The 25271-nt window shown below is 41.1% G+C and overlaps 2 protein-coding genes across 3 annotated transcripts; both read right to left on the minus strand.

The window, feature by feature from the left end:
- Positions 1 to 1070: 1070 nt before the first annotated feature.
- LOC111658923 (opsin-5-like) lies at positions 1071 to 7262 on the minus strand. Its single transcript, XM_023411640.2, has 6 exons — positions 7075 to 7262; positions 5316 to 5521; positions 3195 to 3294; positions 2090 to 2194; positions 1780 to 2003; positions 1071 to 1659 (listed from the first exon to the last, which is right to left on the minus strand). The coding sequence occupies exons 1-6, from the start codon at positions 7211 to 7213 to the stop codon at positions 1189 to 1191; spliced, it is 1245 nt and encodes a 414-aa protein (XP_023267408.1). The 5' UTR covers positions 7214 to 7262; the 3' UTR covers positions 1071 to 1188.
- Positions 7263 to 20670: 13408 nt separating this feature from the next.
- On the minus strand, positions 20671 to 24551 carry spast (spastin). 2 transcript variants are annotated; one of them, XM_023411594.2, is made up of 16 exons: positions 24262 to 24551; positions 24094 to 24177; positions 23923 to 24003; positions 23697 to 23821; positions 23431 to 23564; positions 23225 to 23318; positions 23070 to 23144; positions 22863 to 22934; positions 22685 to 22760; positions 22493 to 22584; positions 22306 to 22385; positions 22156 to 22198; positions 21961 to 22040; positions 21804 to 21874; positions 21662 to 21702; positions 20671 to 21548 (listed from the first exon to the last, which is right to left on the minus strand). In XM_023411594.2, exons 1-16 carry the CDS (start codon positions 24377 to 24379, stop codon positions 21423 to 21425), a joined length of 1392 nt encoding a protein of 463 aa, XP_023267362.1. In that variant the 5' UTR covers positions 24380 to 24551; the 3' UTR covers positions 20671 to 21422. The 2 variants fall into 2 exon arrangements, with proteins under 2 accessions (XP_023267362.1, XP_023267361.1); XM_023411593.2 differs by having other exon boundaries at positions 23923 to 24006.
- Between the last annotated feature and the right edge of the window lie 720 nt (positions 24552 to 25271).

The following is a 25271-nucleotide window of genomic DNA, read 5'->3' on the forward strand; positions in this document are numbered from 1 at the left end:
TCATCCCATCCTCTGACTGAGGAATAAAACAACCAAGTCTCTCAAGTCAACTCTCTCCACAGCAATCACTCCTCCTCCACCAAATAAACCAATAAACACCTGTTTGGGAAACAGACACTGCAAGTCACATCCACTGTCACTTTGGGGTTTGTGGCTTTTGTCTGCTGCTGCTGTGGTCTACAGTACATGTGCACCCCCCACAGCCTCTCCTAATACACACACACACACACACACACATGCACACAACCACAACCACAATCCTACTTCCACCTCTGCTACTCTTACAGGGAGAGCCTGTTGGTTTATGCAGATTGGCACCCAAGCTGCTGCTATTATCCACTATGTGGATGGTTCTGCTGAAGCTGCCTGCCATTTTGATTTAAAGGTCTTAAGGGCTGCTGTAAAAGGAGCTCATTGTGTGTGCGATTATGGTCTTTGTAGAAAAGCAAAAAAAAAAAAAAACTCACCTCAGGAACTTTTTTAAAGCTTAAACCTTCATGGCTCAAGTAGATAATTGCCTATTGATGTTGCTTGAAAAAAAAAGATCAGGTGCTATTTCAGGGTTGCTCATTTTTCTTTCAACAGTGCCCTTAGCCTGAAAGCTTGTCGAGAGAGAAAAGTTGCCCTGATTTAGCACACCCATGAACTGATGGAAGAGTTTTCACAGTTTTCAGTAAAAAAAAATAAAGCTGCCTCGCTGCCACTGCTCCTGCCTGCTTTTCACTGACCAGCCTGATGGATGAAGATGTAAAATGACCCATTTCTACAGTCTGCCAATGTGGGATATGCGGGAGATCTGATGGCATGAGCGCTCTCATGGGCAGCAGGGGAAATGGCAGAAATCTGTGCCATCACACGCTTCAGCTGAGTCAAGGACATTTCAGCATTTCCAGATGTTATTGTGAATCTCTAGTCTCGCTACATCACTGACTGCACATTTCATCAGCTAGATACACTCTGACAAGATTCAGACATCGCACTGCTCCACACTATACAGTATGTTGCCGTTACTAATTCGGATTGTATGAGTCTTTGTAAGAGCTGGAAATGAAAACTCTTTTCAACACATGTGAAACAGAAAATAATTTATTAACACAGGTCACACGAAAAGTTCATTAACATGGGTAAGACCAAAAAATACAAAAATACTCTCAATCTCCCCTTGTAATTCCAGTATGGGAACAGTCCTCATAGCCTGTCACACCAGTACTCTGATGTCTCGATGTGTGAGGGCACATTGATGTGGAAGACCCCCTGTGTGTTGGATGGAGGGGTCTGAGGGGGGCTGTTGACCCCTGAGTCACTGTCAGGATTCGATTTGTTCAGCTCTCCCACTGCGTATTTCGCCTCCAGCTTCTTCACTGGAAGTGCTGCGGGTGAGGGCGTGGCCTCGGCCTTGGGTTTGATGTTTTTAAAGTGCTGCAGACGCACCACCTCCCTGCGCTCTCTCGTGCACGGCAGCAGCACAGAGATGTCCTGGCGGAATTTGGAGCTCATGCCGAAGTAGATGAGCGGGTTGTAGAAGCTGGCAGACTTGGCGAAGAGACGGGTGATGATGCTGGTTGTGCTTGGCACATGGAAGCCCCAGGCCGACCACATAGACACCACTGCATATGGCGACCAGGCCATGATGAAAGCAGTGCAGATTACAATGGAAATCTAGAGAGGAACATGAGGGAACACTTGTTAGGAGTGGCATTAGGTCTCATTTTACTTTTACAATCAAGTCTTTCCAATAACAACCTCAGAAATCAACTTTTTTCTCTCCTAGTCGCCTACCCTTGTGACATCTCTCTCCACCTTCCTTTGGCGGGTGGTGAGGAAACCGTCAGCTGACATGGCATTAGTGCTTTTCACTGTCTTGATGATGGAGACGTAGGAGAAGAGCATGATCATCACAGGGATGAAAAAGCAAAAGATGAGGATGGAGATGATGTAGGACTTGTAGATGGTGGAGTAATTGGCTTTGGACCAGTCCACCTCGCAGGTGCCGTAACCTCGATCTAAGGAAGAGAAGACACAGAAGTCAGACCAAAAGCTGTAAGTCTTCTTCTTCTGTCCTCTATTTGGTCAGTGTTTGAGAACAGACCTGTGTAGCTGCCCCAGCCCAGCAGTGGAGCAGCAGACCAAAACATCGCTCCAGTCCAAATGCAGATGAGTGACACAGCGATGGTGTTTATGCTGATGCAGAAAGCTGCATGAACACACAACAAGGAACATGAATACAATATAATATTCCCATATTCCTGAAACAGCTGTTTGATTGTCTTCACTTTAAAAAGGTTAAGTGTTCTGACTTTGGCAAACACGGGACAGAAAAAGTGAGAGGCACTTAAAGATCCAGCATTCTTGACTTGTTATGAATGTCAAGACTGTGACATTCATTGAACAATGAGGTCTTTTCTTATATTGACAGCCTTTGAGAACTTCTGTGACTGAAAAGAACCTCTATTGACAAAGCACACATAGCTTTGTGTTCACGGCACGAAAAAAAAAAAAATCAGTCAGTCTGCTCTATTTCCAAGGACTGCTGGCATATCTTATGTCAATATAACATACACTACGTGCTGTACAAGGATGACAGCCAGTATACAATACCTTTGTTGCTATGGGTTACTAGCTGCTTTACCTTAGTATTGCTTTACCTGCACTGGTTAACCTGAAGGTTTTACTGGCCTTAATTAATTTAATTTGGACCTAAAACCAACACAGCAATTTCTTCTGCATGTGGATCAATATCTGTTGCCATCTGCAGTAGTTGCAACAGTTAATGATACCCCACGTCCCACCGATGTTCATGTTTAACTGCCAATGTAAAAAAAACAACCTACACAGCTTTATATAGTTTGTGTTTTATGAAAAACCACAAACATGGTAAACATTCTTCTCACACACTGACAACAGACACAGTTGCTCAACCTAATTTCCATATAATTAAGACATCCCTGTTGCACCCAAAATAGAAAATGTCACCTCAAATTAACTTAATGACATGTTGGTGAAATGTAAATGAAATTGCTGGAGACAAGTGGTAGTTATTTCCACAGCTGAAGTCAGTAATAAGGTTTCATTAGCACTGAAAAACACACTTTTTTCTGTCAGATAAGAGCTGCTGGAATGTGAGGAAGGCAGAAACGCTGGTCTGACGTTTGCTTTATGTTCTCTCACTTGAATTCACGGGGGTTCGGTCTGACCTTTGTTTGGGTGGCATCCCTTTATGTATCTGGTGACGCTGATAACGGTCAAGGTGTTGATGCTCGCGAGGCCGAAGAGCAGCGTGAAGAAGCCGTCTACCTGGAAGCAGACAGAGAGAGAGAGAGAAGGAATGAGAGAGAGAGAGTGGTGAATCATGACGTGACTTCTTTAAAATGTCAATCAAGCCTCAGGGTGTGTATTGATTGCCTGCCTAATTGTTCCAGACCTTTGTCTGTTCCGTTTGCTTTGCCTTGGACTTTATCAGATAGAGACGAGATGGAGAGCTCTTCCTGCCTTCTGGCCAATATGTTCCTGCCCAAAAGCATTTCCCTTTATTTAAAAAACAAAACTTGCATTAAAATGGAAACTCACTAAAGCTGTTGATAGATTTTACTTTGAATGACTGCCTAATACGTTAAACCAGGAAGCCTTTTAGCATTCAGTTCATTATTTGGGAAGACAAGCTTTTAATACCAGCTCTCCTTAAAGGGAATTATACTGCTTTGTTTCATTCTGGCTCCAACTGTGTGACACCCAGCTCCCTGCTGTGCCGTTTCCAGGTGACATGCATCACTTAAGGTCTCTCACTGATTACTTTCTTGAGCTTCCTTAGTCCTTAATCCTATTACTGTCACTCATCACGTTTTTTCGCCCTCACATTTGGCAGATTACTGGACTGCCAATGTCTAGATCAATATGATTTTGAATTCAGCACTCGTCTATCGTACATTTTCTGTTCTCATAAGAATTTAGGACTAGGCACAAAAAGACGACGACTTTTTTGAAATGATGTGATTTGATCTTCACGGCTCATCTTGCAGAATAGTGTTTCACCTCTGCCTCTGGCTTGGCTCACAGAAAAGGACGTGGATTTTGAACAAGCATCAGAAAAGAAGAAGAGTATATTTATACACCTTGTACACTGGTTTGGCAGTTCTCTTTCTGTATTCCCCTTTGCAACATCAAAGGGTTGCATAAGGCTCTATCATATTCAATAATATCCTGTCCCATAGGGTGCAAAACACCAGGATCTGGCCCAACTTGCAACTGTTCGTGTCCCATCATGCTCTGTGTGGTAATCTGCTAATGCTTCTCACATGCCTGTCTCCTTCACCTTTCTTTTCCTTCCCTCCTCTATTTCTGTCATTTCTCACTTTTCCCTCATTTACTTCCCTCCCTCTCTCAGAAGAAGGTGAAATGAGAGGGACGTACTGCTATCCCAATATCTCTCCTTCACCTGAGATTGGATGTCTGAGAGATGAGATCACCTCAGTTGGTGTACTGAAGTCTAAGAGCGGCAGAGCTCCGTTTACAGTGTCTCGACCGCTCAGATTTTGGGGTTTCGCTTCTGAGACTGAAAGTGTTTTGGTTACACCAGCTTGTTTTCGCATGATTCCTCAGAGAGTTCACTGACTGCAGCACGGATATCACGGTTTCCACCACAGCTAACCTTGAGCAAGAAAAATACCCTGGATGAATTCCAAGCTCAAGTATGACAACTATTTCATTTCAAGATGAGGCTGCAGGAGGAGGAAAACAGAAATGAACAGTACATCTTAGGAATTACACACAATAGCTCATCTTTGAATTTAATGCAAATTATATGTTATAAATCAGCAACATATGAGCATCTGATTAAATAATGCAACAAATTTCTGACCTGCAGCTCTCATTTGATTCCTGTTTGGATGTTGACAGGTGCCACGCTGCTAGTTTCTCCCATTTAAAGGCCTCCACAGTGGTAATCTTATTATAGATTTAACCTCCAGCCCACATGGCTTCCAGCATAATCCCTTGCAGATACACATTCACACGCATACTCACTTTACTGTGAGACTTCCACAGATTCTTTTAAAGTACTTCAGTAATTGGGATTGGCCAAAGAGAGCAGATGCATAGCTACATGCATGTTTTTTGCAACTCTGCACCGTCATCACTTTCAAACCTTTTCAAACCAACATTACTGGGATTTGATTAATTATTAATGCTGCAAATTGTACCACAGTTTAAGATTTGGTGGGAAATGTGATAGGATATATACAATATTATTAAAAAGTAAACAAATGACTCTTTTAAATGAAATTCTTTTACATCAAGTATTGTCTTGGTGTGGCTTTTACCTGGCAGGTCCAGATCCAGGTGATCAAATATCCATCATCCTTGAAGATATTGAATATTTCTAGGATCCCTCTGGAGTAGCCGAATACTGAGATACTGGCATCAGAGATGGCAAGATTTAAAGTGAGGAAGTCTGTTGGCTGAAGTGAGGCTCGCTGTCTGTACAGCACAAACATCACCAAACTGTTTCCAAACCAGGACAGCCATCCTATGGAGAGACATACACACAGACCACACATTTCATATCAGCAGAGATGTCATCTTATGTTATGTTATGTTAGTAATAGTAGTGCTATAAGAGTAAGTATAGTATAGTAGATTGTAGCAGTGTGAACCACATCATTTTAAAGTTTAGTATTCACGAGTGGAATCTATCATATAGTGTCATTTAGTAAAGTATAGTATAGTATAGTATAGTAAAGTATAGTATAGTATAGTATAGTAAAGTATAGTAAAGTATAGCATAGTATAGTATAGTATAGTATAGTATAGTATAGTAAAGTACAGTATAGTATAGTATAGTATAGTACAGTATAGTACAGTATAGTAAAGTATAGTATAGTAAAGTATAGTAAAGTATAGTATAGTATAGTACAGTATAGTACAGTATAGTATAGTATAGTATAGTACAGTATAGTAAAGTTTAGTATAGTATATTACAGTATAGTACAGTATAGTACAGTATAGTACAGTATAGTATAGTATAGTAAAGTATAGTAAAGTATAGTATAGTATAGTACAGTATAGTACAGTATAGTACAGTATAGTATAGTATAGTATAGTATAGTATAGTATAGTATAGTATAGTACAGTATAGTATAGTATAGTATAGTATAGTATAGTATAGTATAGTATAGTATAGTATAGTAGTACAGAGCAGATAGTATTGTGGATGGTATAGTAAAGTTAACAGAGTGGAGTGTAGTAGAGGAGAGTGCAGCACAGTTCAGCAGTAGAGAAGATTAGAGTAGCACAGTAGAGCAGAGGTGAGCAGTACAGGTGAGTGGTAGAGTAGAATATAGTAGAGAAGAGAAAAGCATTTTAAATTACAGAGTGTTATAAGGTGTTGGGTTGTACTGTTGCTGGTTCCTGATCTTGATCATTGTGCTAGCTGCTAAAGTACTGGGCAAAATGTAATAATAATAGTACAGAGACTAGAATAGAGTAAGTTCAGAGTTAAATCATCTTTCTCTGGAGTTAGATAACAGTGGCAATAAGCCAAGAGAATACCTTCCCCTTTTATAACTCAGTGTGTGTTACTGACTGATTCCCACGACTGCATTGGGCCGACAGAGAAACAGTGTCGCCAACACAAACCAAACTGTCTGAGTGAGCGGTGGACTGGCCTTTGGAAACAGGAGGAACAACAGCTGTTTTTGTTGACAAGACTTAAACAATGTGTGACTTTTTCCTGTTACTATTTGACCTTAGGGATTTAAAGGACAAATTCATTTCCGAGGGTGTATTGTTATTTTTCACTACAGAGTTTTGGAAGTCAGAACAATTTTGAGGGGCACTATTTCAAGTATTTTGTCAGTAGACCATGTACAGTATGGCATTCCACCGTTTGCAGTGGTATAAATGGATGTTATAATGTTTTTGACATGGTCATTCTCAAGGAGAATTCAGACGTTATTCCTTATATTCCCATGTGTGCACTACAATATTTCTCCTCCAAAGTATAGTAAAATTATGAAAATGCAACACTCCGACCCTACAATTCAAGTTTTACTGCAGTCCAGTATATGATGGTCGACTTACCCAACACTAACAGGTAGACTCCAATGATAGTCTCTCCTTGTTCGGACAGAGGAGGGTCTGTATGCAGAGTACTGAGGTTATTATTCCTCCATGGAATATTCACAACCTTCAGAGGAAAACCCTTCAATGTTATTTCCATGGCCTGAGTTTCGATGCATGAATCCTTGCTGTCGTCTACAGTGGCTCTGCTCTCTTCGGCTCTCGACAGACACTCCTGTTACACCAGTAGGGATGACCGGTCACTTCATGTTAAATCCAGCTTAGACACAGTCACTAATACCCCACAACTCACTGTCCAAATGATTGCAGCTGTAATCCTATCTATTTCTTAACAACTAAGCAGATAGAGATTTTGGGTGGAAATCCTAACCAACAGGGAAATGTCCAGTCAGCTAATGGAAATCATTTTTGCAGGGGTTTCATTTAGCTCAAATTAAATAATGTCCTATACGACTCATCTCATATGAAGACACCATAGGGCTCTCGGCACAGTCCAAAACAACTACTACACTACTAAATATGTCACTAAGTTTCATTCTCTTATTTCACTGGAACATTTTAAAAGGTTGTACTTATGTAATAGCAATCACACTTGCAAACACTTTTCTTAATGTAAAAAAATATAATCTATGTCTGTGAATTATCTGGATCTGTGCTTAAACTTTATATGTTTTTTTTTCACTCAGGTCTCTCTTGAAAAAAAGATCCCGATCTCAATGAGACTACCTGTTTCAATACAGGATTCACACAAAAATTATGGAAGCATGTGTGCAGTGTTGCTGTACTATATATGGTCTGGCAACAATTTACATCATCCTAGCCGTTCAAAAAATATCCCTTTGTACTTTGAACATAACTCCTGCACCAATGACAGTGAGCCGGCACCTCCTCTCCAGAGACATGTTCTAGTTTTCACTAATCACTTCCATTTAGAAAAGGTCATGCAGGTGATTACTTCAGTCCTGACTGCACTTAGCTTCAATGCAAAGCTCATTCGTCTAACTGCACACTGAGGCCAGAGGTATCATATTAAGTATAATTAAGTTAGTGACCTAATGTGTGCACTGACATTTTCACTGTGCTCTGATGCCAGTGTGAGAGCATCTGGCACTTTTACAGTGTCCAATATGATTTACAGTAGAACACGCAGGAACAAAGAAGGCCAACTAAGAAATAGGAGGGTTTATGGGAATTGTGGCAACACATGTTGATACAATTTTATTAATTATAATCCTTTTGTTCTGTGTAAATGTACACTAGCACAACACCCCCCTTCCTCCATCCCTCTCCTCTTCACAGTGAGCTTTTCTGTGGCAACACACCTACTGAAGGGGTAACCCGAACCGCCCCCCTCAGTCTGTGTTTAGATCACAGTGTGCACCTTGTTTCTCTCCTCTGGCTGCCACAGAGCCGCTCTGCTGGCCCTCAGGATGTGGAGGGAAGGGTTGCTCCTGCTGCCAGATGCCTCTGTGCTTCCGAGTCCTCCTCATCAAGCCCTTTCTTTCAGCCTCTGAAAGCCAGTCCGGAGAGAGAGAGAGAGAGAGAGGGAAAGAGAGAGACGAAGCTGAGGGAAAAGTGAACCCCTGACCTCAACTGTCACCCGTCCAGCAGCAAACACTGAACCCAGTCATCGCTCACCCCCACCTTCATCCCAGAGACGCCACATAACGCAGGTTCGGCTCAGCAGTGAGCCCTGTGTGTGCTGCCCACAGTGACACAGAGGTTTTCTGATGCCTCTGTGGTATGAGTCTTCTGGTTAAAGCAAAATAATGTGATAATGGTTGTGGGAGGCATCATGCAGAAACGTCACGGTACAATGACGCTGCTCACAAGCGATAGTGCCAGATGTTGAGGTGTTAGTCTTCGCTGCATGACAGGTTTTATTGTTTGTAATGCAAAGTCTTGAAATTGTTGTTAATGTAATTTTCATGAATGGTCTTCATACCTACAGGAATCTGGCATGCCATCATCTCACAGAGAAAGTTAGGAGATTAGACTGTTTGGCAGCACGCGAGCAGCGTTTGTCGTGCTGTCAGTGTTGAGGACAGCTACTACTGAGATTACACTGCGGCTAAGCTAACTGGTCGAAGGCCAGATAAGAACCTGCATTCAGCAGGTCTGTGACGAGCCGACATGAGAAAATGCAGCCTTACACATTTTTACATTATGAGGTTTGCTCAGCTAAGTGTAAAGCAGTGACGTGTACTGCACACTGTACAACGCTCAGGTGTCAACACATTACAGGAAGACATCAAGATTGGCTTAGTTCTTGCTCGTATGCTTTGGCATGTATGTGTGTGAAGCTTGGCGATCACGGTGCAGCCACAGTAGGCCACTGTATCATTAGGCTTATGATGATTACACTTTCCTTCTCTCTCTCTCTCTCTCTCGCACTCTCTCTCTGTGTCAAGTGAAGTCTGGGATGTGAGGTCAAAAGCTCACAATTTTCCAAATGGAAAATCACAGACACAGATACTATTATGGAGGTGTGTGTTAAAGGCTACGAGCTGTCTGAGGGCAACAAAGCCTCTCTTCACAGAGGACATACACCAGGTCAAGAGACCAATACAGAATCTGCTTTAAAAAAGGTCTACACACTTTCTCTCTCCCTGTCACTGAGCGAGAGGCACAGGGACCACTTGTATGAAGGCTCTACACAGTGTGGAGGTAAATGGCTTGCCTGTCATTTTTTGGGTCAATCTGTGCATGATTTTGGTAAAGGACGTCTCTCACAGCAATGCATTTTTCTATGCCTCCTTGTAGCCATTACAGCTATTGAAAGACACAGAATGTCAGCCAACTTAGTCCACAGTTGTCTACAGGAAATTTGACATGAATCTGGCTTTTAGTATGCTGTTCCGGAAATAGCTGGTGAACGTTAACAATACACTCATCAACTTTTTGCTCATTTTTATAAACAGGGAAGCTAATTTCAACAAGGAACGTCCAGCTGGCCGACAGGTGAACACGGCAAAGGTCCAGTAACAAAACTCTATAAACCACCGCTGCCTGCCTACAACATGTTCACACCTCATTCTCAAAGGGTTTGAAACTCTTTGGGCTATCAGTTCACAATAGTGAGGAATTCATTGTTATTCACCACAGGACAACCTTTCATGTTACTGTGTAAGCTTGATGATACATCATAGCACATTGGAGGTCCACAGGAAAACTCCACATTCCTGTGAGCTGATGGGTCTGCAGATATAATTTGAATGAGATGGATATTAAACACCAACATTGTCAAGTAAGACCAGGACAGTGTGATAACTCCACTCCACAGATTCGTGGTACAGCTCTTGGACTTGTGAAATGTTCCTCGTGAGGCAAAGTTTTCTGAAATCCCTCAGTGAAGCCCACAGTTCATGCAGTGACTTTACCACAGGTACAAAGACTGGACTGTTTTTCCTCTTCCCTCTTGCACCAAAACAGTTCTGTGCCTTGACAAGGAAAGCTTGCAGTCACAGAGATTGTTGCTTAAATATAATTATTTAAAAGCAAGTGCGCGGCGTTACAGAGCTTTAGTTTTTCTGTCCAGTTGAGCTTTATGAAATTGCTCACAGGAAAAGAGCACTTTATATTACTGGTCTTATCTGCAACTATTATATTCAGGAGAAAGGGGCTGCACTGTTGTTTGAAATGCTTTTTGGATAATACCTTATAATAAACCCCATAGGAACAGAAGATGAATGGTTCAGTATGCATTTAAAAGCAAATGAACACAGCCTCTGTGTCGAGCGATGTGGATTGGTTTTGTGGCTCAAGATCTTTGGCTCAGAACCACTTGCAAACATTTATTTGGGCACTGGGTCCACTTTGCAATTTCTCCTCCAGAGTGTGTTTGTTTAAGCAGGTAACTTATGTAAGTAGGTCTCATTTAGGGTTGAATACACACCTTTCCCGCAGGGGTCTGCACATCAGTCTTGACATGAGGAGATATTTTGCCAAAATATAGATGCGGAAATGTAAAATCCGCAAATAAAACACTACATCCTGTTGGGATATGGACACAATCGGATGCAGAAAAAATTGATCGTTTGCAAGGGCAAACTAAAGCACACTCACACCTTCCAAGGATTTCCAAGGATCTTTAAATTGACACCCTTTCTGCCTGGCCAACTGTCTGATGTCTAGTCTGTGGCTTTTGCTTCCAGTGGAGCTTACCTGAAGTAGCTGGCAGCCTTAAAGCACTGTTTGGCACAGTTGGGAGAGTATAGATAGCTCTTAGCTCTGGCCTCTTTGGTTTGAGTGAAAGGTTTGTGCTCTGACACTGGACCCTGGATATACTCCTCAGGCCTTCCGGGGACTGAGGAGATTAGTGACCTTGCTCCTCTGAGAAGCTACAGCTGCAGGAGCCTGACAAACTGACAACCTATCACACTGCAGCTCTCTTTGGACATCTCGAGGGAAGTCCACCTGTCCCCCAACCTGATGTGTTGCAACACATGGGGGCGTCTCTGCCGATGGTGGAAAGGAGTAAACAAGCTTGAAACTGTCAGTCAGGATCAAAGTCACATCAAACGAGCATTTCAAATCCCCTTAAAAAAGCGTGACCCCATTAACAGCAAAGATGTTATGTGCTGTCCTGACACACTATCAGGGTCGGTGAGGTGACCCGAGTGTGACAGGAGGTTAGTGGGCTGCGCCATCATCCTCTCCCTCGGCAAAAACTTGTTATCCTTAACGATAACACTCTCTCACTACTCCTGATGACCCGTGACACATGCTTGTTTGGGCCTCATTAAGAAGGAAGAAGGCAACTTTTAAAATGACCTGCTGCCCGCTGGCTGAATGTGGCCCCTTCAAGGCCCCTTTAAAGCCCTTGGTTATCAGTTATTGAATTTCAGATGTAGTTTTAAATGTTTCAGGGATGTAGAACATTATGAAATGTGAATGCACTAGACCAACTGAATCCCCTCACTCATGCTACTGGAAAGTCCATTGAATGATGCATTGCACTTATCATGCACATATCCCTGCATGCTTTAGATGTCAGGCAGCAAATCCCTGATTAACACAGGTTGCTACTCATAACAACAGGTGATTTAAAGCAATAGCTCAACATTTTAGGAGACATACTAATACACTTTCTTTCTGAGAACTTTTATATCTTTTTGGTAAATATGAATCTATTGCCAGCAGCTGGTTAGCTTATTAGCTTAGCATAAAGAGTGGAAACAGTCATCTTAGCACTGTCCTAAGATAAATAGTTGCCAGACAATCAGTGGACCCTCAACAAAGTTATTATTCCCAGCCAAGATATAGTGTGGCACAAAACCCCCTCATATGTCGTTGATTTTGCACTTTTTTGTAAAGATTAAATAAATGACATATAATGTGTTAATTTGTGAACTTAAGAGGTGCTGGTTGGCAGATTTATTTCGTCCTCGAAGCAACTCAGGCTAGCTGTTTCCCTCTGTTTCCAGTCTTTATCCTAAGCTAAGATAGCTTCATATTTACACAGGCATGAGAGAAATATCTTCTCATGTAACCTTCACCAAGGAAATGAATGAGCTTATATCCCAAAATGTCAGACTTTTCTACGTTTTAATCGTCTAGCAAATGAAAATCAGGACATACAAATCATGAGGCCATTGTGCCGCATCATGGAAAACCCAATACATGTTGCCTACTGTTTATTGATTTCACAAAGCTCTACTGATCCCCCTGGATAAAATAGGTCATTGCAGTGACAGAGATAGATAGTAGAGGGATACAGACCAGTGCAGAAAAAGTGCATTCAAGGCTGCAGCACTAGCTGTTCACATTGTGACTGGCTTTATGGAGTATCACATACTATATACAATACTTACTAGATGTCTTAAAGCTTTAGTCATGAAAATGTGTTTAAACATGGATGTAAGATTACTTTTCAGTATGTCCTTGCTCATGTTGTATGTCCTTAAAAACAAGTTAAAAATGCGCATGATGCACAGAGATGGACAGATGCCCAGAGTCAAAGTCTTTTCTCGCCAACTCAGCTCTATGTGTGGGAGTTCAACCTTCTGAGGCCTGCTCTCACTTAAATTGAAGGGTTTCCCTGACCACCTGGACAACATACCAGACAGTCCGTATAGTGACTCACTCAGCCGTTCAACGTCCAGCTGCAGAACACCTGGCAAGATCTGGGCTTCCACTTAAAATACCAGTCACATGGTAGTGTATGTTAACAGTGTGTGTGCTTCATACAACAGCTGAGCCAATAGATAAAAACAGACACTGTGCTGATCCCCCCTATCTCAATTAAAATCTGTCTAACCGTCTCTCATTACAGTCTGTTTTGAAATGCAGCAAAAATTTACCTGTCTCATTAATCAGAGAAGCAACACCACATAAAAACCTGGACTGCCATAAATCTGAGTGATAAAAGGAGAGTGAGGAATGAAACAATAAATTTACTCATCCTTTGAGGATGCCGGTGACATGTCCCATAAATAACGCTTCCTGATATTACATCACACTAATCTGATCATAGGTTAGCAACTTATTCTCTTTGTTTCTCCTAGCATTGCACATGTGAAAGAGTGATAGCAGCATGCTAACAGCTTGAGCCTGGGTGCAATAGAGGGCAATTAGCTGCTGCAGCTTCTTAAACCTGCAATAACTGAATTTAGGCCACTTACTGAGTAACATTATCATCCGTTTGGAGTCATGCTTCTGGACACCTAGCGAATATTAGCTCTCTTATAGTTCTTTTTTTTGTCTCTTGCCACTCCTGAGGGAAATATCTGACTCTTTAGCTGCTAAATGCTCCACTATGTTCACCAGCTACATACAAACTGTGTCTGCTGTTTCGTGCTGAGCAGTTGATGTAGAAAGGGTTTGGAGCTTTTTCGCTATTTGCAACACTGTGAGAGCAGTGAGAGAGGTTCAAACAATGAGCTGAAAGACTCTATGTAGCTCCATGAAGCCAGCTGTAGATTCTGGTGATGAATCTCAGGTTGTTCATCACTGCAAGCGACGCCTATTCAAACTGTCACATTGTTAAAGGTGTTAAAAATATCTTCATTAATAAAGTTAATCAAATCCAATCTAATCTAATCTAATTATCACAGAAAATAGCCACACATGACACAAGCGTTCCCTCTTCCATGTTTTTTAATGCTGTAATAACACGTTTTGTGGCTTCCAAGCTTGGATGGCTGTGCAATATGATGTCAGTTATCAGTAGCAGCGCCGGTTGCATTGCAGCAGTTAATTAATAACACTCTACTGTAAATTATACAGTGATTTACACAGGATGCTGCAATGGTGCACATTAAACTTTATAACCCTTGGTGCTGTGCTACCCTATGATATCTCAAAATCTCCATCTGAAGCATCTAATAATCACTGCAGTCATTTACTGGCCCAGGTTTTCTTCCTGCTCTGTATGAGGTAATTTCTCAAATGGCATCAATTTGAAAGTAATTTCCAGATGCAGCTTTTCCTGTGAGTCAGTGCTCGTACATTTCTGTTCAGTGACATACAGTATGTGTTCAGTTTTCTCCCTGACATATGCAGCGCAGGAGAAATTCAGTGTTTCTCAGAAAATCACCATGTAAGTTGATGTGATGGATTTCCAAAACACCATCCTCAAAGTGACACCCCCTTGCCCGACCCATCCCCCCAGCAGACTCATCATGGTCGTGTGCTGTGAATAAGGAGACCTCTGTTTTACAGGTCATGTGACAGAGGTCAAGGTCTGCTCCTTGACTGGGCGCTCCTAGGGAACAAGAACAGCTTCAAGGCCCCGGCTACATCACAGTATGATCCAGCAGTAAGACTTTCTATTATGGCAGCCAGTCCTGGTAATACAAGTTCTTCAAAGCAGTGGGGCCAGGAATATAAATATGTTTGCATGTGTAAGTCATGAATGTTGACCCCAAGAGAATCGTCTTAATAACTTCAAGTGAGAGCCACGAAATGCAACAGGATACCACAAAGTAAAGATTTACAAAACACCACAAATTGTGTGATGTGTGTGTTATGTCGTGAGTAGTGCTGTGAGACCCTGCGAGATGCTGTAGGACACAGAGAGATGAAAGAGCTCCGGGCCTGTTCCTGGGCGTGTGGCCAAGAAAATCTGTTTTGAAACATCCTGATGGAACTAAACCTCCCAGTAAAGTCATTTCATCAGGACGTCTTTGATAGATTTTGATTTTCCACAAAAATGGATCAAAAGCTTCATAACAAGATAAACAGGGACAAATGACATCTTCCAGTGACATTAAAATTGGCTTCTATCAGAGGGAATACACAGTGTTAAAAGTCTGAGCTTCTGTGTCTTTGTTCTTAAGGTTTTATTGATGTTAATTTCATTGAAGCGAAGTTGTATTGCACATTTCACATGTATAAATAAGCTCCCTAAGTACAGTATGTTTTATTCAAGTCGCTGAAGGAGGCTTACAGAGTGCACGTCAACATGTTCAGATCTGCAAACCTGTGACTCTGCAAACTGCTTTAGTCCTTTCAGGTCTATTGCTAATACCAAGGCAGGAATGTGTGTTTTAAATGTGTGCTTAACGCTCTCAATACCTGCCACAGCAAATTATATTCAAAAGACCTACATTTAATTGCTTTCATCTTTGTACACATACCTATCCCACCACATACAAAAGCGTGTTTTGATAAGAGCAGCTGTGCGTGTTTTGTGATCCTAAGTTTATAGACTTAGAAACACATTAGCAAGGATCTCAAGATATTATTTTGTCAAGAAGAGCAGATTTGTTTATTGATGGTGCTTCTGTTCCAGCTCAGTCAGTTTGGTGTGATCAGGTTCAGTTTTTAGCCATGGTAGCTTTGCGGCTCTAGGGACGGCAACATCAGTTGGTTGGTCCACTACTGTGGTCCTGATTGACAACTATTGAGTCAGTGACTATTAAATATTGATTCACATGAGGTTTTATAGAGGCATTCATGGTCCCTAGAGGCCCTGATCTTTCCTCGTGTGCCTTCATAAGGTTGATATTTTTGGTTTTCAGTGAAATATCTTGACATTAGATTAGATTAGATTAGATTAGATTAGATTAGATTAGATTAGATTAGATTAGATAAACTTTATTTATCCCACAACTGGGAAATTCATTTACCACAGCAGAAAAATAAACATCTATAGAATAAAACATCTATGGAAATATACAACAAAAGTATACCAAATATACACTAATAAATACATCTACACAATAAATTCTAATGACTTTGATGATCCTTTTCATCTAGTGCTATCATCAGGCCAACATTTCAATTTGTCCAATCATTTGATTTATGAATACCTGCAGTGATAACATTTTAGCCTTACTTTGTGTTTAGTGATCATTAGCGAATGTCACTGTTAACTCAGATGGCGAACATGGTGAGCATTACCTGCTAAACGGTGGCATTTTAGCACTGTTTTTGTGAGCATGTTCTCACAGTCTGGCCTTTTAGTGCTTTAAGTGGACATGGCTATAAAGAGGTGATAATTTGGGACTCTTGGCACTGTCCTGTGTGAGTTCACTAAAAGTGCAACTGAAGGTCATCATCACTGTCAGTTGAACACACCTGCCAAGTGACTATAACAAAGGCTATGACAAACACCACCTATAATATAATATATAATATGATCATCATCCGATCACCTTTTTTGAAGTATTAAATGTAATCCTGGACTCTAAGGGCAGGGTTTACACTAATCAAGAAGTGTGAGACAGGAATGGGCCGGTTGTCTGCACAGTGAACCTGACCGGGGTCAGAGGTGGAGCTTAACCACCACTCTTGTCCTCACATGAATGACCCAAGGGAAGGGCAAAAAAGAGATAAAAAGGGGAGGACAAGGTTAGTGGGGAAGCAGAATGACAAACAGACAGACATTATTCTTGTGAAAACTCAGTCCTCACTGCACTTTCACTTTTCATCAAGTGTTTTGGCTGCACATGAGTTGAAGGAATGCACCGCGGGGCAGCCTGCAGCTCACCCTGACAGCGCACCATTCCCCTCAGCATCGTCTCTCTACCCCTCCCCGCATCAAGACCACGTCCTAACATGTACACCTCAGTCCAAATTCAATATGTATCCTGAGCATCATCTAAGGAGGATATTTGCCCATCAATGTTCTCCTCCATTAATAGATGCATGTTGCCTTATTTAGTTTTTTACGCAAATCATATGTGATGTTTTGTCTAGAGGGCCATCCAGATGTGAGACGTTTTTAGAGACATGTTGATGAACTGAATTGACTGATGTCAAGTCTAATACATCTGCACAATATCTATGAAGTCAAAGACAAGGGCTTGGCTCCTGTAACCTCAAGGAGGTAACTGAGATGAATGGCTTTGCAGGTCATGTGCAGGCTTGACAGAGTTCACTCTCCTCTGTCCACCTCTGTCTTTTACAGCTTTGTGGCTGCAGGCTACAATGGGAGAGAAATACATGAGCTTAACTTGGTTCATTTCAAGGCATGCAGACATAAGATAAATCTGCAAAGAGCATTTAAAGAGAAAAAAAGCCCCACTTTATCCAAAATCCCCCATGGGCTCAAGCAACCTTATCCCTCTGTTGATCAATCATCTACATACATGCTACAACCTTTTTTAAAACTGCTGCTTTTCCGCAAGCTGTTTCCTTCCTACACCTTGTGAAAAAGGTGTTGGCCTCCCAAATTAGATAGTGAAGCTGTAAGACCAGCTATTACTGACCTTACCACAGACCTATCTCTCTGCTAGAATGAAAATTTAACAGTCAGGTGGTTACCGTAAACGCTTTCCACGAATACAAATAGGAAGCAAAAACAAACATCTCCTCGGGGCTCCTCATGAGCCAGATGCATGTATACTACTCTCATTTTAGCTTCACTAGATTGCCTCGTGAGCTGAGAGTGGATGGCATACTTTCACAATTCCCATTGCTTACACGTCTCACATCTGACCATCATTTCGATTTAAAATTATGTAGCACTAGCTAAGAGCACTAACTAAAGCCCACTGATTAAGTGATAAAAAAAAAAGTAATGAGAGTCTGCTAACTTCCTCAGGAATATGATGATGTCAATGATTTTAGACAAAGAGCTGTGTGATACTTTTGGGGAAAAGCTGAATGAGAAGATTGACTACACTCTCATGTCTGTACAGTTAACCATCCTTTGTTTAGCATTAAGATGGGAAAACCCCCCAAAAATGAAATGAAACAACAACATGTTGTTTTACAGTGTTACCTTTGGACAGAGCCAGGCTAGCTGTTTCCCTCAGGATACAGGCTCTATACTGAGCTAATCTAACCGGCTGCTGGCTGTAGCGTCATATTTACTGAACAGACATGACAGTGGTAATGATGTTCTTGTCAAACTCTTGGCAAGAAAGCGAAAGAGCTTATTTTCCAAAACACTGAACTATTCCTATAAACCTTCCTCAAAGCTGAGGCTGATCCAGCAACAAGCCCATGTTCACATACATATATATGTACATATATGAATACCAACACCCCATTTTTTCCACTCACACACACCCACTGATACACACACCCTAAATAAACAGTGAGTAAGAAAAATAAATTTGCTCATAAAAGACAGATGTTGCCATTGGATACATGATTAGACTTGGCTTCTTGCCTCCCATGAGAGAGAAAGATAACACTCCCATGGTAAATGAACTTATGTACTGGGTGTGCAGGCCAGTGGAACAGTAGCAGCCAGTGCTGGAAAGTGGACCCAACTCAACCCTGAAGGCTTTCCACTGTGTAAGCCCTGAATAACATATTTAAACCAAGGGTGATAAAAGGGCCAAATCCCAAATTTTGAAGGAAATCCCTTTCCACCAGCTCAACAATTTACAATCAGGCTTTTCTTAAAAATACTTAAGCTGCAGAGCCAATCTCCAACATGGTGCTGCACACAGTCAGTGCAGTGTCTTTTGGTCTTTTACCATCTAATGTAACACTGTAAGGTAGAACAACTCACAAATTATATCCAGTTTACAATTAATACCTCCACAAACTCAAAGAATAATCCCTGCAGCCTTAAAGTGAGACACGTGCGCTCAGTATAACAAAACCCTCTCATCCACATACTGTTTTCATAATGGGCCACTTGAAGAAACACTCACAGACTGTTTGCTCAGTCAGTGAGAGGTCTTCACTGTGTTGACTATTATTTTACTCTCTACAGGGCGGGCTATTTCACTGGAGGTATCAAATGATCACCTATTCTGTTTTCCCTTGAGTGGATGTAGTGGTCAGAGCATCAATGAGCCACTGTGGAGGTGCAGGACTCTGACACGCAACCAAAAAGGGAAGCTGTCAATCAAAAACAAGGTTTGAACCACCTCAATAATACTGTCTTCTGTCAGTTATAAAATTTAATGCACATTGTGTACATATGATAAGTAATCTTGACTGTAATTACAGGTTGTATTAAAAGAAATTGCTTGTAGGAATGCTGATATGAGGTGATTAGTTCACTTTACCACCTGTAGGCACATATTTTATACTCAGACATGTAAGGTGAAAGGTGGGAAAATAACATGACTAAATAAATGGCCTGTCATAAAGACCATTTGTTGACTGTGCAGGATGCGTTCAGTCAGGAGCAAACAGAGAAAAAAAAGGTGATGACTAAACCCTAACCCCTAACACTCTCCATTCCTGTCTGGCGTCATGAAAGAGACTCTTCAGTCGTGACAAGTTAAAAAACACACTCCAGCCAACATCTCTCCCCTGAGGGAAAGAGAGTAGTCCTAGGTGTGGTTGCAGCTCCGGGATAGAGACTTTTTTCTTTATTTATTCTCGTGATAACTTCAAGCTTGGAGGACAAGCTTGAAAAACTTTAATTGCAGAAAATGTTTGCATCTGCAGAGTCTGTAAACATCTGTAGGAACAGATGATGCAGCTGCTGGGCCACATAAACCACAGGCAACACCACCAGCTGACCATAGGAAGGGCCTTTGGAGAAGAGGTGGAATTTCAGTGAAATTTTTTAGTGCACTGAAATAAAGATGAATGACTGACCAGAAGCATTCACTAAGCTTGAATTACCCATGCCCCGACAGCTGGTGACCCCTGTCCGAGCTGAGTCTCCGACCTTGACCATAGTGCTGCATAATGTAACTTCACTTATCAACGCTGTGACTTTTTTCCCCGAGGCTCTGACTAACCCCAACCCTCACGACCATGACATACTCAAAACTTCAAACTTAATTTAATCCATCATTCAACTTGACAGTCAACACAGCAGAACACAGCCTTTATTTTCATTAATAGCAATTTATTGCATTACACACATCTGTGGTTGCAGGCTAAATAACTCTTAAAAAAAAAAATAAATAAATAAATCTTCAACTTGAAGCCACAGGAAGTGCACATGAAATGCAAAACCCACACTGCAGCACCATCTGCCTACAAGAGTGAACGAGTCAGAGAAACACCAAGTCTTCCCAGGTCTGTCCCAGATGTAAATTAGGAAATATGTGTTTTGGAACTTTCTTTTTCTCTCTAAAAAAATGTTTATCTTGTATGTGTTTGTCTTTATCAAAAGCAAATGAGAATATACTCATAGAGCTTTTCTTCTTTCTTTTCTGGGATACCTCAAAGCGACAACCCTTACCAATATTATTTTATGGGAATAGCAATAAAAGCAGCCATTAAGTGTACACTTTAATGAGTTCATTTATTGATGCATGAGGAAACTGGGAGATCATTACTTCTGCTCAATGAAATACTTTTAACTAAATGTCATAATTATTTCTGAAAAAAAAATGAGGTAAAAATAATTAGTTCCAACTTTCAAATACAAGTTTTTGTATCTACAAACAAGGAGTGCAAATGGAAAAACCTTTATAATACAAAAGCACCATATGGCAAATATTCTCCCAATTATTGTCACTCTTGCATGTGTACAAGTACAGAGAGCACTTGGTGATCAATACCATCAACAAGTCATTACATCAGGTAATGAATGGATGTGTGAAGTAATCTAAACCGGTGAGGTTATGTCAGGATTTACAGAAACTTGCTGCCCTCTTGAGGCAAGAGAAAGATGATTTGGAAATTTTGCAGGACATTCTTGAGAATAAATAATGTAATTTCAAGTAGAAAGACAGTGTTTTAGGAGTTCAATAATACAGTAAAGAAACGTATTAGCAAAGCCTTTCCAGAAAAGAGGAAATTTACCCATAATGCTTTCAAATGTCATAATATTTATACATTATATCCATAAGGCTTTACCAACCGACAAAGGGTTCGAAAAATTTAATTTATTGGTCCCAAATTGGGACGTGAAAATTTTCTTTTCGTGCGACCCTAATCCTTTCCCATATAAAAGATAGGAATCCACTTATTGATTTATTTTCAGTGTTTTTTTTGTTCGTTTGTTTTTTTAAATAGTCGATGAACAATAAAGTTCAAAAAGCTGTTGTGTCACCAAAATCTTTGTTCCATTTAGTATACATGCTAAGAGTAGCTGGGTTAACACTGGGCTTGATGCGCTTCAGGGAATCCTCAAAGTCTTTCATCTTTATGTTACGCATCTGTGAATGAACACAAGAGCATAATTATATGGATAACACAATTAAATAATGGTAAATGAGTATAAAGGAGATATATCTGCAATATTGCGAGTAATTTATCGGCATTATCTCACCTCATTAGCAGCCATATACCGGACTTGGTCTGGTCCCAACTCTGTGAGAGATTTCACAATAAAAATCAATCCGATCGAGCCCATCATGGAGGCCAAAGTATGAGTACATGATCAATACAATAATGTGACAAATAGATCGTACCTCTAATCGGCCCGAGTGCAGCATCTTTGGCTAATGAGGTCAAATCACTTCCTGAGTATCCTGCAGTCAGTCTGTCAAGTTGCATATCCAGGAATTAATGCAAAGTCACATTAAAATGACTTTGTAAAGGCTGTGTGGTGTGTAAATATGAACTCACTTTGCAAGACTGGACAGCTCATTTTTGCTCAGTGGATTCCCATGCTTTCCCAAAAGATTTTTCATCAGTGTGAATCTTGTCTGGAGGAACAAGAGTTACATAATATAACTTAATGAAATGGGATAAAAATAGGGAAAGATCACATTTCGAAGCTAACAAAAGACTGTAATGTATTAAATCCTCTACAGTAAATACCTGCTCATCTGGCAATCCCACATAGACTCTCTTTGCAAAGCGCCTGTAGATAGAAACAAGAGGAAAATGGTGGTAACCTTGTATAAAAAAACAAAACAAAAAACAATGACTGTATTGTTACTACTATGCATGTAGGATGGTATAATATACCTCAGTACTGCTTCATCGAGCTCCTGAGGCCTGTTGGTTGCGCCCATTACGAGGACCCTTTCATCCCCCCCTGACTGCACCTAAAACCAAGAGGTACTGTTGTGAAAACACCACCAGTGCTCTATGAAATAAGTGACTTACACACCTCAAAGATGGTTCATTATCAGATTTCAGAGGCTGCACTTACCCCATCAAACTCAATGAGGAACTCAGTTTTTAGTCGACGAGAGGCATCATTTTCTCCCTCCCTCCTTTCACAAAGCAAGCTGTCCACTTCATCTGAGTGTCAAATAAAAATTGAGAGGTCTCTTTATGAGCTGAAATCCGGGGGTAAATTACTGTTTGGGGCACATCTACTCTATAATAGAGTCATACAAACCGATAAAGATGACAGAGGGCTGTAATTCTCTGGCAACTGCAAAAAGTGCTCGTACAAGCTTTTCACCTTCTCCCACCTGTGATGGAGATCACAAGAAAGGTTAAAAAAAACACACACACACACACACAACACTAAATTTAGTGTAGTGTCAAGACCTAAAGAGAAAGTGTTTTCTTACATATTTAGAGGTCAAACTGGCAGCGCTGATGTTGAAGAATGTTGCATTTGACTCAGCGGCAACTGCTCTGGCCTTGTAAGAGGAAGAAAAGGCCGTGATTCAGTCGATATCACTGAGACAAGACTATCAAGAGCTATAGGCAAATGATAAAGCACAGTTTGGTCTGAGTGAAGTGGTTTGTTGTGTTGGAAAGAATGCTCAACTTACCAGCATGGTTTTCCCATTTCCAGGCGGGCCAAATAAAAGCAAACCACGTGCCGGAGCTCTCAGGCCAGTAAAGAGCTAAAAGGCAAATGGCATGTGAATAACAGTATAACAGGAAAATCTGAAATAGCAGGGACAAAATTTTTATAAGTGATCACCTCTGGTCTTAAGGCAGGTAGGATCACAATCTCTTGTAATGCTTGCTTGGCCAGATCCTGTCCAGCAATGTCTCCAAAGGATACAGACGCTCCACTACAATGAACAGAGCAAACTTCTTTAACTGCAGCACGTTTCTTTCTTTTTTTTTTTTCCACATGTCAATGATGGCAGAATTTACAAGAGTTACAGTATTGCTTTTAAATACCTGTCAACAATTTCATTCAGAATCAAGTTGGCCAGTTTGCTGTCCACATTCTTGAAGTTTTTCAAATCCCTCTTTGGTGGCTGTTTCGCCGCTGCAGGTTTTCCATTTTGAACCTTTGACATTCGTGGGGTCACCTTCGCAGGAACAAAAATATCCCCAAAGCATTATACACTTCAGCAGAAGCAGACATCTTGAAAGAACATACAACTGGACAAGAAGATGCGCCACACACACACACACACACACACACACACACACACACACACCTTTGGATCAGTGGATCTAGGTCTGACAGCAGAGGAGGGCCTGATGTTACCAGGTACTGCAGGCTGGCTTTTAGGTACAGGTTTTGGTTGTGGATTATTCCTCCTTTTAGATGCAAGTGTTGCCTCTGTGAAACAAGGACAGTATTGATATCCCCAGTTTGTATGACATGAACAACACTAATGTGGTCTAGACTTTAAGATGTCAGACAACCAAGATGCCACCTACCTAAAAGGGCGAGCCTGTCTTTTGCCATGGTGAGATTGTTGACCATTTTGTCTTGAAGTCTCTTTGCTCGCTCTCGATCTCCTACTAACAAAACATGGAGAATTGGGCTAAGGCATGTCAACAGTGCACATCATATACATCTGGGTGTTTTGTTGTTGTTTTTTTTGTTACCTTGTGGCGTGATCTCCACTGCAATACCCTTTTCAAGCTCAGAAATACCTCTCTTGTACCACTGCACAGCCTCCTCCTTCTCACCTGTCATCAGAGGGGACGGGGTGTTTATGAAGAGCTGTCACACACAACACATCGGCTAATCGCTCAGAAACGCAGCAAACAAACCTGTATCATCTTCGTCGATCCTTAATGCTTTCGATATATATTCAAACGCCTGCTTATGGTAGTTTCTGATAACTTCGCCGCTGTCTTTGCCTTTACTTGCGTTCATTTTGACCGACATCGCGATACTGTCTCCTTATTCTCAGAGTAAGCCACCTATAAAAAAAGGATACGGTGAAATGTACCTAGTCAGTCTTTTTGTCACATATGTAACAATAATAATGGCTCCTCATCACTACACAAACATTTCCAACGCCAACTTCCGCAATTCCGTGTGTTCGCCGTACGCTCGATGACAGTCTTCTTGTTTGAGGTTTAATGGCGGTGAGCAAACAATGAACAGTTGCATTACCGCCACCAACTGGTGTGGAGTGTGAATCACAATGTCTAATATTTACAATATAAAGGGGGGGGGGGGGAATATGGAAAATGATTTGACTCAGCCGCTTTGGTTCTGCCTCATATTCCTGAGTATAACATGCTCTACTGTTTCTTCTTGCCCACAGTCACAAACGCCTGTATTATGTTTACTGTTTTATATTTGAATAGTGTACTGTTTAGTCCAGTGTGTCCAAATCTAAGTCTTGATATAATGGTCTCATCTCTCCTGGGCCTTCCTACACACTTCATTTCTCCCACCTTTCTTTGACCTCTATAAAATTACCATCCTTTCCCCTCCTCCTCCTTTCAGTCCACTGCATCGCTTTGTGTTGGGTGATCATGACTATATGGTCTTGTAAATGAACCCAGTAATTCAGTGATAGCTGTGTCCTCATTTCCAATGGTGCTTGCTGCTGATCTCACACCACACAACCATAATATAATATTGATCCAATTAATCCACTGTATATGGCCTTCAAAGCAGTTCCATCTGCTCTAGTAATTTCGTACATTTGTCAACAACTTTCTGAACATGTACAACCCATGAAATTTCTTTGATTAAACCATATCTCTGAAAAGAGTGTTTCTTGGTAACGTTCCCTAACCTCTCTCCCTGAAGAGTACCTGGCTGC

Source organism: Seriola lalandi, unplaced genomic scaffold, assembly GCF_002814215.2.
Source record: "Seriola lalandi dorsalis isolate HSWRI2012SDOR001 ecotype SW California unplaced genomic scaffold, Sedor1 jcf7180002054470, whole genome shotgun sequence".
NCBI classification, from domain to species: Eukaryota; Metazoa; Chordata; class Actinopteri; order Carangiformes; family Carangidae; genus Seriola; species Seriola lalandi.

Excerpts from the sequence above, each read along its gene's own strand:
- LOC111658923 (XM_023411640.2), bottom strand. The coding sequence starts at position 7,213 with ATGGAAATAACATTGAAGGGTTTTCCTCTGAAGGTTGTGAATATTCCA. Across the intron at positions 3,295-5,315 it reads CCTGGATCTGGACCTGCCAG|GTAGACGGCTTCTTCACGCT; the intron begins GTAAAAGCCACA and ends GTCTGCTTCCAG. Across the intron at positions 2,004-2,089 it reads GGGCTGGGGCAGCTACACAG|ATCGAGGTTACGGCACCTGC; the intron begins GTCTGTTCTCAA and ends TCTCTTCCTTAG.
- spast (XM_023411593.2), bottom strand. The coding sequence starts at position 24,379 with ATGTCGGTCAAAATGAACGCAAGTAAAGGCAAAGACAGCGGCGAAGTT. Across the intron at positions 22,386-22,492 it reads TCCTCATTGAGTTTGATGGG|GTGCAGTCAGGGGGGGATGA; the intron begins GTAAGTGCAGCC and ends TCTTGGTTTTAG. Across the intron at positions 22,199-22,305 it reads CTCGATGAAGCAGTACTGAG|GCGCTTTGCAAAGAGAGTCT; the intron begins GTATATTATACC and ends TTCTATCTACAG.